Source organism: Podarcis bocagei (assembly GCF_964188305.1).
Source record: "Podarcis bocagei genome assembly, chromosome: 2".
NCBI classification, from domain to species: domain Eukaryota; kingdom Metazoa; phylum Chordata; class Lepidosauria; order Squamata; family Lacertidae; genus Podarcis; species Podarcis bocagei.
Genome location: NC_138126.1, coordinates 10,641,228 through 10,656,135, shown reverse-complemented (window position 1 = coordinate 10,656,135; position 14,908 = coordinate 10,641,228). Strand labels below are relative to the sequence as shown.

General features: G+C 50.3%; 1 protein-coding gene across 1 annotated transcript; it reads right to left on the bottom strand.

The window, feature by feature from the left end:
* Nucleotides 1-8,771: 8,771 nt before the first annotated feature.
* On the bottom strand, nt 8,772-14,726 carry LOC308579764 (vomeronasal type-2 receptor 26-like; the record flags this gene model as incomplete). Its single annotated transcript, XM_081180698.1, has 5 exons — nt 8,772-9,670; nt 10,697-10,823; nt 12,181-12,981; nt 13,242-13,533; nt 14,503-14,726. The coding sequence occupies 5 exons, from the start codon at nt 14,724-14,726 to the stop codon at nt 8,772-8,774; spliced, it is 2,343 nt and encodes a 780-aa protein (XP_081036824.1).
* Nucleotides 14,727-14,908: the final 182 nt, after the last annotated feature.

Here is a 14,908-nt window from a genome sequence, read left to right as displayed (position 1 = left end):
CATTGCACCCCAAGTCTGAAACCCCAAGTTGCACCTGGGGGAAGGGCATAGGAGGAGGACACAGAAAGCCCTGGAAGGGAGATTGTCAGAGCTGCTTCAAGATCCTAGCTCACAGAGGATCACGCTAGCCAGCGGTCATTAAGTAAAAGTCTTTATTGAGTTACAGTTTCCATTCCCAAGCTGCTGCGTGCAACTCTACGTCTAATGGCTAGATCGGCGAAGCTCCGTCTGAGTCTCCGCCCCTTGTGCACCAACTTAATATCCTAGCCCTGCTCCACCTTTTCCGCCTGACTGCTCTCCTCTGGGTCCCTCTGCCCCCCGGGGTCTCTTCCTTCCGGGATTCTTCTGACGCTGACCCCCCGGAACTCCCTGTCTCCTTGCTTTAGGACCTGGCTCCCTTTCCTGGCTGCCTACTGCGTCACTTTCCTGTGCATTTGAACTTGGCGCGCGCGCCCAACCTTCCACTTTCCGTCTGACCGTTTCTTCGCTCCCCGATGGAGGTGTGGCCACTCCTGACTCGTGCCCTCCCCCCTGTTGCGAGCTGCCAGCGCTTGATCTCTGGCGCTCCTCCTCTTCCCTGCTCTCTGGCTGTGACGCTGGTCCCGATTTCCAACTGCTCTCCTCTGAGTCCCCTCTGGCTCTATCTTCCTGGGGTGTCCCCCTAGGCTCCCCCCTTGCCCTGACCACTGGTGTTCCTTTCTGTGAATCTTCTGATTCACTGGAAAGACTCGGAGATCTCGGGTCGTCGTCATCACTCATCTTTTCTTCTGCCTCCTCCCCCTCGCTCTCTGTTTCCTCCCTTGCCCTTGCCTCTGCTCCTGAACCCCTGACATCCATCCCCCCTCGAAGCCCCCCCTTCCCCCCTCCCCTCCTTCCTGTGCGGGAACTGGGTGCTGCTGTGTCAGAGGGACGAACGTCGGATACAGTTCGCTTCCCGTGGCGGGCCTCCATCTGAAGTCTCCCGGTTCTGCCTCCCTGCTCTCGTCGACGACGGTCACCTCCGCTTCCATCTCTGTGCCGCCGTGCTCGAAACCAGGGTCGTCCCCGAAAACGTCCATGTCCGTCTCTCCCTCACTTCCTCCTGGCGGCGTTGCTCGTCCTGGACCTTCCTGCCACTTCCTGCGCCACTGCTCCTCTGGTCTATCATCCCACCAATACGAGGGTTCTGAGGCAGATCCCGAGGGTGACCCCTCCGGGGAACGGGCGTCTCGTATCGGGTCCTCGTCCGAGTCGAACCCCCGGAACGTGCTGGCAGAAAGCGTTGGCGTGAAAAGCCAGTCGTCGAAAAATTCTGCTGGCATTGGTCTATGTGGGAAGAGGGCATGAAACTCGTCTTTGAGCAGAGGTTCGTCCAAGGCGTAGCCCGGCACCCAGCTGTTCGCACTGGCCGGGGTGCCCTCCTTGGCGAGAAGGTATTCTACCCCTTCTTCCCCCCATCTGGAGTCCAAAATCTCCGTGACTTCGTTGATGCGTTCCTTCTGTGCCACTCCCGCGTGCCCGGTTCCTTCTCTGAGCGGACTCGGTGCCGTTCCGGGTTCCTGAAACCTGTGCGGTGCCTTGTAGGGGGTGAGCACCGATCTGTGGAACACCGGATGCATTCTGGAACCCTCCGGAAGCGCCAGCCTGAAAGCCACCGGGTTGACCTGCTCTTCGACTTGGTAGGGCCCCAGTTGCTTATGCCCCAGCTTCTTCTTGGCCAACGACCTGGCCGGCACTGCGTGGGCTGCTAACCAGACCCAGTCTCCCACATGGATCTCTTCGCCAACCCTTCTGTGTTTGTCCGCTTGCACCTTGTATGCATGTTTGGCCAGCTCCAGGTGTCGCTGCAGCTGATCGTGGACCTCCTGCAACTCCGACGCGAACGCATCTGCTGTCTGCGGCTCCCCCTCCCCCATCCTTTCCAGTCCCGGGAAGGTTCTGGGGTGCCTCCCGTTGTTAGCGAAGAACGGCGTGACCCCCGTGGACACGTGCTTCGTGTTGTTGTAGGCAAACTCGGCGAGCGGCAGGTAATCCACCCACGTCGCAGGCTGTTGATTCGCATAACATCTCAGGTACTGCTGCATGATGGCATTGACCCGCTCCGCCTGCCCATTGGTCTGCGGGTGTCTCGCCGACGCCAGGTTGATCTTGATGTTCAGGAAGCCCATCAGCTTCTGCCAGAAATTCGAGATGAACTGTCGCCCCCAGTCGGACAGTATAGACCGTGGCAGACCGTGAACCTTGAACACGTGGTCTATGAACAGTTTGGCGGTTTGCTCCGCCGTGGCCACCTTGGCACACGGAATGAAATGTGCCATCTTGGAGAACAAGTCCACCACCACCAGCACGGCCGTCTTGCCCCTCGAGCTGGGCAGATCCGTGACAAAGTCCAGGGCCACCCTCTCCCATGGTTCGACCGGAGTTTGCAGCGGTTCCAACAGTCCGGCCGGTGGTTTGTGCACCGGTTTGGCCCTCTGGCAGGTGTCACACCTCGCCACGTAGTCCGCGACCTCCCCTCTCATTCCAGGCCACCAGAAGTCCCTGGCGACTAATTCCACCGTCTTCTCCTTGCCAAAGTGCCCAGCAGTGGGCGCGTCGTGCAGCTGCTGCAGTACCTTGGCGCGAAGTTCGTCTCCCGGCACGTAGATGGCTCCTTTACGGATGAGCAATCCATCTCGCAGCTGGAACTCGTCGGTCGCTGCCGTGCCCCTGTGCACCTCTGCCATCTTCGCTTGCGCGAAGGAGTCATCCTGCAACGCTCGCCGCACCGCCTCCAGGTCCACTGTTGCCGCAGCGCACGCCCACACTGTTGGTGCGAAGATGTGCATGGCGGCCGCTGGCTTGGCGTCCTCCAGATATTGTGGCTTACGAGAGAGAGCGTCCGCCATGATGTTGGTGTCCCCCGGGACATACTCTATTCGGAAGTTAAAGTTCGCAAAGAACTCAGCCCAACGTATCTGCCTTTGGTTCAGGAACTGTGCCGTGCGCCAGTGCTCCAGATTCTTGTGGTCCGTGCAGACCTGCACCGTGTGCTTGGCGCCGATCAGGAAGTGCCTCCATGCTTTGAATGCTGCATGAATGGCCAGCAACTCCCTGTCCCAGATGGTGTAGTTCTGTTCGGACTTGCTGAGCTTCCTGGAGTAAAACGCTCCCGGCCGCCAAACCCCCTGCGGGTCTTTCTGCAGCAGGACTGCTCCCACGGCTCTGTCCGAGGCGTCTGTCTCCACCCTCATCGGCCTGCTGGGGTCGACATGCAGCAGCTGCTCTTCCGACGCGAAGAGACGCTTGAGTGCCTGAAAGGACTGCTCCGCCTGCTCTGTCCAGATGAACTTCTTTTTTTTTGGAGCTAAGCGTGTCCGTGATTGCCGCTGTCTGCATAGCGAAGCCTTTGATAAACTTGCGATAGAAGTTCGCGAAGCCGACAAACCGTTGGACCTCCTTCCGGTTGCGTGGGCTCTTCCAGTCCAACACCGCTCGAACCTTGGCGCTGTCCATGGCGAGCCCCTTGTCAGACAACTTGTAGCCCAGAAAATCCACCTCTGTCACGTCGAATTGGCACTTCTCCAGCTTGGCGTAGAGCCTATGCTGCTGTAGCCTGCTTAGCACTTCTTTGACGTGTCTGTCATGCTCCTGCTGCGATTCCGAAAAGATCAGGATGTCATCTAAGAAACAGACGCACGTCTTGTAGAGGAGCCCCGCCAACACGTGATGCATGAATGCTTGAAAAACGTGGGAGCCATTTTGCAATCCAAAAGGCATAACTCTATATTCGTAGGTGCCCAGCGGCGTGAACATGGCTGTCTTCCACTCATCCCCTTCCCGCATGCGAATGAGGTTGTACGCCCCTCGCAGGTCTAACTTGGTGAACACGCTGCCCTTCCGTACCTTTGCGAGGAGGTCGTCGATTCGGGGCATGGGGAAGTCCGATGGCTTGGTCACACTGTTTAAGATGCGATAGTCCACCACAAGTCTTTTTTGGGGCGTGTCCCGCTTCTTAACAAAGAATACAGGACTGCCCCCCGCTGCCTTGGACTCCCGGATGAAACCGCGCTCCAAATTATGATCTATGAACTCTTTGAGTTCCTGCAGTTTGTCCTCAGACATGGAATACAGCTTCCCTTTAGGCAGCGCCGCCCCCGGCAGCAGGTCAATTTTGCAGTCATATGGTCTGTGGGGGGGTAGCCTGTCTGCCTCCTTCTCGCAGAAAACCTCCAAAAATTCTGCGTACTTGTGGGGAATCGCTTGCAGCGTGCCTAGCAGCAGCTGTGTCTCCTCTTCCTCTCCTTCCTGCCGGGGGACGATGCAGTGTTCAGCACAAAAGGAAGAGCCGAAGGTCAGCTGCCTCTGGTACCAAGCCAGCGTTGGGCTGTGCTTGTCCAGCCAACTCATGCCCAATACAATGGGCGTGTCCGATAGTTGAGTGACGTTGAAGCTGATGATTTCCTTGTGATTCCCAAGGCGCATCACCATTGGTGGCGTCTGCTTCACCACTTGCCCCCCTAGCAGCTCCCTGCCATCCACCGTGACCACCTGCAGGGGCAGCGTGGCCGGCAGCAACTGTATAGCGTGCCGGTCAACAAAGTCTTGCCCTATAAAGTCCGCATTGCTTCCCGAGTCAATGGTGAGCGGCACGTCCATGGTGATTCCATTGGGCAGCTGGAGCGATGCGGTGAGCCTCACTACTGGTTTGGGCAGGAGGGGGTCCATGGGCTGTGAAATCTCCGGGGACTTCTTCACTGACACGTCTGGCTGGGCCCCATTGCCTCTTCCTCCAGCCAGACATCGTCGTTTCCCTGCTGTGGTCCTCCTTGTTGCGTTGCTGCAGTTACCATTGCTGAGGCTGCAGTGTGCTTGTGGAGCCTCCGGGGACACTCTTTCGCCATATGCCCTGGATCCTCGCAGATGTAACACTTCCTGTTCCCTCTAGGAGGCTTCGCTTTCACTGTTGTCGGTGCTAGGGCTCTGGCTGCTGATTGAGCCCTTGCACTTCCAACCTCCATAGGTTCCACTCCTCCTCCTGGCGGAGGCGTGGATTGCGCACGCGCTGCTTCTCTGGGAAGGAAGGAGGAGCCCCTGGCTGGTTCGCGCCCTCCACGCCCCTCGTCCCTGCTCCACGGACGTTCTTCCAGCCGCACCCCCACGGCTAGCGCCCTCTGAACGATCTCCTGCATGGTCCGGGGTCTCTCCCCCCTCGCAATTTCATCTTTAACAGAGCCGTGCAATCCCTCCCAAAACAGGTCTCTTACAGGAGCCGAATCCCTGTCCCATTCCAGAGCACTGACCAAAGCGAAAAAGCGGGCATGATACTGCCTTACGCTGGCCCTCCCTTGTTTCAGTCCATGTATCTGCTGCCGAGCAAGATCCACGTCAATGCTTGATAAGAAACACCCATCCATCGCTTTAATAAAGGCATCCGCATTTTGGAGCGCCGCATCCTTATCCCTCCACAAATTGCGCAGCCATGCTTTAGCTTCCCCATGCAAATGGGACATGATGAACCCCACTTTCTCTTGCTCATCTCTAAAGTCTTTTTTCAGCAGTTCCAGTGCGCACATTACATCTGCTCTAAAGTTGGGGTACTGCTGCAGGTTCCCATCGAAGTGAGAGACCAGACCGCCTGTTCGTCTCGCCAACCCAATTCCCTCCTGTCTGGGTGTCAGTTGCCCGTGCTTCGTAAGCATGTCCAACCTGACCTGGAGATCCCTGCAGGCGGCAGCTGCCTCCTCCTCTCTCTTCCTGGATGCGAGAGCCTCGGCATTCAGTTGTGACACTGCTTTTCTGAGTTCCTCTATCTGCTGCTCAGCCGTCATGTTGTCTGCCGTTCGTGAGCTAGCTAGTAGGCACCTGCTTCTCTCCTCTCCTCGAGGCTGTAGATGCCCACAATTTTATGAGACGGAGCTTACTGTCAGAGCTGCTTCAAGATCCTAGCTCACAGAGGATCACGCTAGCCAGCGGTCATTAAGTAAAAGTCTTTATTGAGTTACAGTTTCCATTCCCAAGCTGCTGCGTGCAACTCTACGTCTAATGGCTAGATCGGCGAAGCTCCGTCTGAGTCTCCGCCCCTTGTGCACCAACTTAATATCCTAGCCCTGCTCCACCTTTTCCGCCTGACTGCTCTCCTCTGGGTCCCTCTGCCCCCCGGGGTCTCTTCCTTCCGGGATTCTTCTGACGCCGACCCCCCAGAACTCCCTGTCTCCTTGCGCCGGGCTTTAGGACCTGGCTCCCTTTCCTGGCTGCCTACTGCGTCACTTTCCTGTGCATTTGAACTTGGCGCGCGCGCCCAACCTTCCACTTTCCGTCTGACCGTTTCTTCGCTCCCCGATGGAGGTGTGGCCACTCCTGACTCGTGCCCTCCCCCCTGTTGCGAGCTGCCAGCGCTTGATCTCTGGCGCTCCTCCTCTTCCCTGCTCTCTGGCTGTGACGCTGGTCCCGATTTCCAACTGCTCTCCTCTGAGTCCCCTCTGGCTCTATCTTCCTGGGGTGTCCCCCTAGGCTCCCCCCTTGCCCTGACCACTGGTGCTCCTTTCTGTGAATCTTCTGATTCACTGGAAAGACTCGGAGATCTCGGGTCGTCGTCATCACTCATCTTTTCTTCTGCCTCCTCCCCCTCGCTCTCTGTTTCCTCCCTTGCCCTTGCCTCTGCTCCTGAACCCCTGACAGAGATGATCTGGTTATATCATTGCTAATATCAGACTGCATTGGAGGGATTCAGTGTTTCATATCAATCAGTGTGCTTCAATGCTTGATAGTTTATTTCATGATGAATTGAAAGCACCACCATAGCCACATTATCAAAAGGAATTACAGGTGATTCTCAACTTATGCTTGGGTTATGTTCCAGGAATAGTGCATAAAGCCAAAATCACATATGGTCAAAACACACTAGATTCCACAAAATCCAACACAGGATTGCCAAACGGTTTTTTCCCCTGGACACCTGCCCCCTTTCTACCTCCTTGTTTGTTTGTTTATTTCTTTATTTATTGCCAAGCATGTATAGCTGAATGCACACAAATGAAATGTGTGAGAGTTTCAAGTTGCTTATATTTGGATAGTAAGTGTTGGCATGAATTAATTTGCTTGTAATGATGTATTGTTATATATTTATATTGCTGTCATGTTGTGAGGTGTGTTGGTTACATTTATGTGAAAAAGCAGCATGCATACTGAAATCATAAAATCTTAGAGTTGGAAGGGACCCTGGGGGTCATCTAGTCCAGGGGTCTGCAACCCGCGGCTCTGGAGCCGCATGTGGCTCTTTTACACCTTTGCCGCGGCTCCGGGGTGAATACTAGCGAGGGGAGGAGGCGCATTGTGCGCCCCGACACTCCCCACTGTGGCGGGCACTGTACTGGCTGTGACGTCGCATGGGGGCGGTGCGAGCGTTAGTCATGCACCGTCCCGACGTACCCTTCCCGCCCTCCCCCCCAATATGTTGTAAGGGGCATGTACACTGGTCACTGCATTGAAAGGGGGTGTGTACACTGGTCACTGTTTTGAAGGGGAGTGAAGAACACACACACACAAAAAGGTAACTTGTTAATTTAACATTTATTTCTATGAGGAGGAGTAATTCTGAGGGGTCAAACAAAGAAATAATAAAAAAGTGTCAAAAAAGTTATTTTTATAATGACGAGTTTTGCGGCTCCCAGTTTTTTTTCCTTCGGAAACGGGTCCAAGTGGCTCTTTTTGTCTTAAAGGTTGCAGACCCCTGATCTAGTCCAACCCCCTGCAATGCAGGAATCCCAGCTAAAGCATCCATGACAGATGACCCTCCAACCTCTCTTTAAAAACCTCCAAAGAAGGAGAGTCCACCACCTCTCATGGGAGTCTGTTCCACTGCTGAACAGCTCTTACTGCCAGAGAAGGTTTTTTTTTAATGTTTAGTTGGAATCTCCTTTCTTGCAAATTGAAGCCATTGGTTCGAGTCCTACCACCCAGAGCAGGAGAAATCAAGCTTGCACCATCTTCCATGCAACAGCCCTTAAGATATTTGAAGATGGCTATCCTATCTCCCATCAGTCTCCTCTTTTCCAGGTTAAACATACCCAGGTTAAACATTCAAGCGCTCCTCCTAAGGCTTGGTTTCCAGACCCTTGATCATCTTGATTGCCCTCCTCTGCACACATTCCGGCTTGTCAACGGCCTTCTTAAATTGTGGTGACCAGAACTGGACAGGGTATTTCAGATGTGGTCTGACCAAGGCAGAATAGAGTGCTACTATTACTTCCCTTGATCTGGACACTAGACTTGTGTTGATGCAGCCTAGAATAGCTTTAGCTGCTGCATCACACTGTTGACTCATGTTAAGCTTGTGGTCCACCAAGATATAATAAATATTTTGCTATCTTCCCTCTCTCTCCTTTGTGTAAGCCGTTGTTTGTTTACTCTGTGGACCCAGAGACAAATGGTTTGATGACACTGGTTTAGAGACTGGTCTAAGGCAGAGCAGAGAGCAGAATCTACAAAGCAGGTGGTTCTTGCACATTTTTACTGAGTACCAGCCTTGTGTACCCTTAGGCAATGTCACTGGAAATTTACTAGAAAGCCCAGCTTCTCATTGGGCCTCTGCCTCAAGGAAAGAAGCCATAAGTCTCAGGCAGCAAGCAATCACTAAGAGAAAGAACTACATTATTAGGGACCTAGAGTTTACTCAGAAATCTCACCTACAAGTGATCCAAAGCTTTCTCAAAAGGCTCAATCCCCCCCCCCTTTGCCCAAGTATGAAACACAACACTCCAGGTTCTTGATAAACATAACACAGGATTGCCAGAATCCTGACAGATGCCACCTTATGTTTTTGTTGTCAGATGCTCCTTTGTATTCAGATCAGGTCTCAGCACAACAATGTAGCACTTGGGAATGAAGATGCAGCCCAGGAGCCCAGCACTGGAGGCCAAGATAGAGAAGATCTGCACAGCCACCATGTATTTCCCCTTTGTGCTCAGGTAGGTGGGCACGAAGGACACCCAAACACTACAGAAGACTAGCATGCTGAAGGTGATCAGCTTGGCTTCATTGAAGGCCCCAGGCAGCTTCCTGGCCAGAAAAGCCACTGTGAAGCAGATGGCAGCCAGGAAGCCCATGTAACCGAGGGCAGCATAAAACATGGCTACAGACCCTTCGTTGCACTGCAGGGTGATCTCTGCAGTCTGGGAGTGCTTGTCAGAGTCTGGGAATGGGGGAGAGATGCCCAGCCAGATGGTGCAAATGACCATTTGGACACTGGAGCAGGAAATGACAATGGAGTTGGCCAGACTCTTCCCCAGCCATCTCCTCACCCTGTTCCCTGGTTTTGTGGCCAGGAAGGCCAGCACCACAGTGATGCTTTTTGCTAACACAGAGGAGATGGCAACAGAGAAGATGATGAAGAAGGTTGCTTGTTGAAGAAGGCAAGTGATCTTCCTGGGACGGCCGATGAAGAGGAAGGAGGACAAGAAGGACAGCAGGAGGGAGACAAGGAGCATATAGGAGAGGTTCCTGTTGTTGGCTTTGGCTATGGGGGTTTCTTTATATTTAATGAAGATTCCTAACACGATTCCTGTTGCTAAGGACAAGAATAGGGAAATGGAGAGTATGATCATCCCCAAATGTTCTTCATAAGACAAGAAAGTAATAATTTTGGGGACACACTGATCTCGTTCCTTATTCGGATGCTGATCTTCTGAGCATTTTGTACAACGTTCTGCATCTGAGGAGGAGAAAAAGAATGGTTTCAACACCATTTACATCCAGAACCCTCTGCATTCTTGTACATTTTGAAGACGGATGCTGATGTTGTGTAGGTGAAAAAATTAGAATGTGCAGTAGCAAAAGATAGGCAGAATTGGCTCATTTGCTTCTTTAAACCTTACACTTGCATTCTGCCCTTACTCCAAGATGACAGAGGTGGTGCACAAAGTTTTTCTTACTTTTTAATCACTGAAATAACCATACAATACTGGACAAAGCTGAGAGACCTCTGGCCACCCCAGATATATACATCTGGCATCTTCATTGTGTGGTTTTTCCCTATTATAAAGATAACCTTTTTATTGGCTGTTGTATTGTAATCATATTAACATAATGTATGGTTCACTTTATATTGTGCTTTCACTGCATTAAGTATTTACTTTTTTTGGCAATTTCTCAGTTATTCAAAATGATTTTTAAAACTATCTTTTTGTTGTTGGTTCTCTGATTTGGTTCATTGAAAGCATGGTACAAAATACCTGAATAACTGACTATGTGCAATGTATGCTGAGACTCTCCCTACTCCCCACTTTGTACCCCAGAGATTGCTTCCTTCTACTGAGAAATGAGGTTACAGGGAACTAGGCAGAGGGCTTTCTTGATAGTGGCCCACACCCTGTGGAATGCCCTCCCAACAGATGTCAAGGATGCAAACAACTATCTGGCCTTTTGAAGACATCAGGGAAATTTTTAATGTTTGGTGTTTTATCGTGTTTGTAATATTCTGTTAGGAGCTGCTCAGAGTGACTGGGGAAAGCCAGTCGGATGGGTGTCATACAGATATAATAATACTAATGTTACTGCTACTACTACTAATAATAATAATAATTCAACTCACTTCCTGGAAGTGGTGAAGGTGAGTAAAAATAGCAAAGATGAGAAAGGATCCACATTCAAAAATGTCTTTGGAATCTTCACAGAAAGTGTCGCTGAGTGAATCTCTGCTCTGTTTTTATTCTCCCAAGGAACCCTTGGAGTCACTCACCTTCCTGAGTGGAGATTGTCCCTTCCGCACACAGAACACACAAACAGCAGCAAACTGGCTTTCCTTCCTGAACCCTTTTGGCATATCCTGGTCGACATCTTTCCGTACATCTCGAGCGAGGCACGATCTAACCATAAAGAGAAGGTGCATCAGAAGGAAACCACTAGGAGTATTTCTGGCTATGAAATTCATGCATAGAGGTCAAAAAGGGCACATCTTGGATGCACATTTGTCACCTCCAGACTGAACTATTGTAACTCGCTCTACATGGGGCTGCCCTTGAGACTGACCCAGAAACTCCAGTGGGTGCAGAATGCTGCGGCGAGACTCCTTATGGGATCCTCGCTGCGGGATCACATTCACCCAGTGCTATACCAGCTTTACTGGCTCCTGGTGGAGTACAGGATCAGGTTTAAGGTGCTGGTTTTAACCTTTAAAGCCCTATACGGCCTAGGACCCTTGTACCTACAAGACCGCCTCTCCTGGTATGTCCCACAGAGGAACTTACGATCTTCAAACAAAAACATCTTGGAGGTCCCACGCCACAGAGAGGTTAGGCTAGCCTCAACCAGAGTCAGGGCTTTTTTGGCTGTGGCTCCGATCTGGTGGAACGCTCTGCCACAAGAGACTAGGACCCTGCTGGACTTGACATCTTTACGCAGGGCCTGCAAGACAGAGCTGTTCCACCAGGCCTTTGGCCAAGGCACAGTCTGACCCCCTCCTTTGGTAATTCTTTAGTGAAGTATTCTCTGATTTTTTCCATTCTTTTTGAAACTCTTGTCTAGTGTGATCTCTAACTGCCTCTGTTAATCTAACCAGTTCAATATACTCTAACAGTTTGTCTTGCCATTCCATTTTTGTTGGCACAGTTTCTTTTTCCCATACCTTGTTAAACTGCTTGGGCCACTCAATGGCTTCTGAGTTAATAGAGAACTTTACGCCAGTGGGTGCCTCTTTCTCCAAGCTCCCAATCTTCACTCTAACGCGAGACTTATTAGGAAACATCACCCAGTTCTCAATAGAAAAGTCAATGGGCAGCTCTCCATTCTCATCCAAACACAGTCCTCCTATGGAAGTATTTGAGCACTGGATTTCTTTTAAAAAATGGTGAAGCTGGAATGACATGGGAAACACCAGCATTAAGAAAGCAGGAAACCATGTTGGATATTTTGGTCTTGTTTACTTTAAGCTCTTATGAACTGGGGCTGTTGCACATTTTAGGCATTCTATTTTATTATTAAAAAGCTAGCCCACCTTTCATGTTATAAAATAACAAGGTGCCTTGCAGAATAAGAGCTATAGAAAAGAAAAGAAAAGACTTCTAGGAATCCTCAGAGGCCATAGGCATCAAAAATGTCTTATAAAAAATGCCATATTCTATAGTTGCTACAATGGATAGCATTTAAAACACACACACACACACACACACACACACACAGAGAGAGAGAGAGAGAGAGAGAGAGAGAGAGAGAGAAAGGAAATACCTGCCATGGATGCAGCCTTTGAAATTCCAAGTTGTCTCCTCCACCCACCCGAAATGGCTGCTTTGATCTTGCTGAATAGGCAGCATTCAAGGCTTGAGCCATGGCTTGGATGCTGAAGTAAGTGATGTAGTTGTCTTGCGACAAGGTTATCTCCACCTCCTCCTGGGGCAGATCCTGCAGTTTCTCCTGTGCACACCTTGTCCAGCCTCTCACAGACAGCACATGTTTTGCATATGAACAATGAAATGCTTCGCGCCAAAATTGCTGAAGAAAATGGGAGTCTGGTGCGGAGGAGATATTTCTGGTGCTCCTTAATTTTGTCTTCATTACAAAGGAGAAGGAACCATGGAAGTGCTGGAATATATAAGGAGGATAAAACAAACTCAAGTCGATGTCCTGAAAAGCTGTTGTGATCCAGACTTTGGGACCAATCTGTTTCTCACTCTGTAGCGAAAAGATGATAGCCCATCCCACTTGAGAGGTTACAAAGGAAACAAACACACACACTTGATTCCAGCTGACATATTCATCTGATCCTAATATTTCGTATGCGTTTTTTTCTGGTATTCTTTTTGATATGGCAATGCAAATCCCACTGCTGATCATCAGAGGTGTCAAGGCACTCACAAATCTTTCTCCATCATCATTGCTTGGAGCAAGGAGACCAATCCACGTCCACCCAAAATGCAGTAGCAGCTTGATAATCCCCTGGTACAGAGTTTCTTCTTTGGGGATCATCTGGTAGACAAAAGGGAACTGGGTTTTATCTTCAAGAACCCGGGCCATAAAGCCATAACTGAACTAGCAAGGAAAGGAAGAGATTGGTGTTTTGCTTTCAGGATGAGAAACAGATTATTTATTTACCTGAACTGATTAATATGTAACAAAATATCTGCTAGTTGAGGCTGATGGGAGTTCCTGAGTTTTGGAAAAAGAGCCTCAGATTCATAGCTCAGGATTTTCTCATTTTTTAATGTCCCTTCTTAACTGCCCTGGAGACAAAAAGGCATTTGATGTAGCTGGCATTCTCCTCTGTCCCTCTATGCTGCCACCCTTCATACCTGTGGGATTTTGTAGATGCCTGACATGGCTGAAATCTCTTTTGAGATAGCAGAATTTTCCTGTTCAAGAACAACCAGCATGTGACTCTGTTTCCCACATTGGTAGTTTGGAACGTTGCCTTCCCCTCCTGCGAGCAGGTCTAGCATGGCATCGGAAGTCATCCGCGCATCATGATAGTTCTCATAGAGGTTGTAGCCCAGGGTGATGTTGGGTATGAGCCATGGATCCTGGTTAATTTCCTGGATGGTCAACAAGAAGGACATGATGTGCCAACTGTACCTCACACTAAGCCTGCAAGAAATAAATAGAATAAAAAAGTGTCACCATGCAACAAAATTGAACATCCACAAATAATGGGGTGCATGCCTATTATACAAATAAAATAAAATAAAAAATGGGGCCATGCATGCTCCTGCAATGCACGAGTGTAGAAGCACACCGTCTTCAAAGAACAAAACAGTAAAAAAAAAATTCTCTCCAAAGTTTGGGTTAAGAATGGTAGCTCACTTGGTAGAGCATGAGACGCTTAATCCCAGGGTCATGGGTGAGAGCCCATCATTGGGCAAAAGATTCCTGTATTGCAGGGGTTGGACTAGATGACCGGCATGGTCCCTTCCAACTCTAAACTTCTATGATTCTAAGTAGGGGAAGTGTATTGCGAAGGATGACCACTGGACTGGGGACAAGAAAACAGAGTATCTCCATGGTAATTGGGATCAGCTTGAGCACAGATCGGGAAGTTCCAAGTGCAACAATAAATCTTTACTTATGAATGAAGCCTAGCAGGTTGACGGAGTGTGTGTGTGTGTGTGTGTGTGACAGAGAGAGAGAGAGAGAGAGAGAGAGGGGAGAGAGAGAGAGAGAGAGAGAGAGAGAGAGAGAGAGAGAGAGAGAGATGGGGGAGGAAGATAGAGGGAGAGGTTGTTCATATTTTGGACATCTGACTCCACCAATGAGACCTGTATAGATTTTTAATGTTTGGTGTCCTGATGTGTTTTAATTTGTTGGAAGCTGCCCAGGGTGTCTGGGGTTACCCAGCCACATATGAATAAGAACAGATAATTTTACAGGCAAGAACCCAGGGAAGCTGCAAATAGGACAAGTGTGCTTGAGAACCTTTTGCTTGACTCTCAATCCCATCAGCTCCAACCAGCAAGGATCATGAATGATGGACGCTGTAGTTCAGAAATGTGTGGGTAAATAGGAACCACTGGAATGGGGGTGGAGGAACAAGACAGACACCTGCAGATAATTACTTACTCGTTAATCCTGAACACTGGGGTTTGGGAAAAGACATAAGGATGCTGCTCTTTAAAAACATTTGGAGATATAATCCCACTAATGAGGAAGTCTCCAGACCGGTGGTAGTTGTTTGCATCATTTTGATCCTTGATCAGATTCAAGGGGCATTTTGCCTCCAGGCTCCCCCAGACTTCATGGGGAATGATTAGCAGCAGGAGTAGTGAAAGGAGCAGTAAGATCATTCTGACTCTGCCTTCTACATGCCCCAGTTGGCTCTTTTCACCTCCAGTGCCAGGAGATCAGAAGAAGAGGAAATCTCTTCCAAGGCTGAAGCGGCAGTGGCTTTACTAATCTGGGAGGTGTTCAGCTGTAGCTTCAGAGCTGCTAACCTTACACAGGCATATCTCTCCTTCCTCTGGCCAGC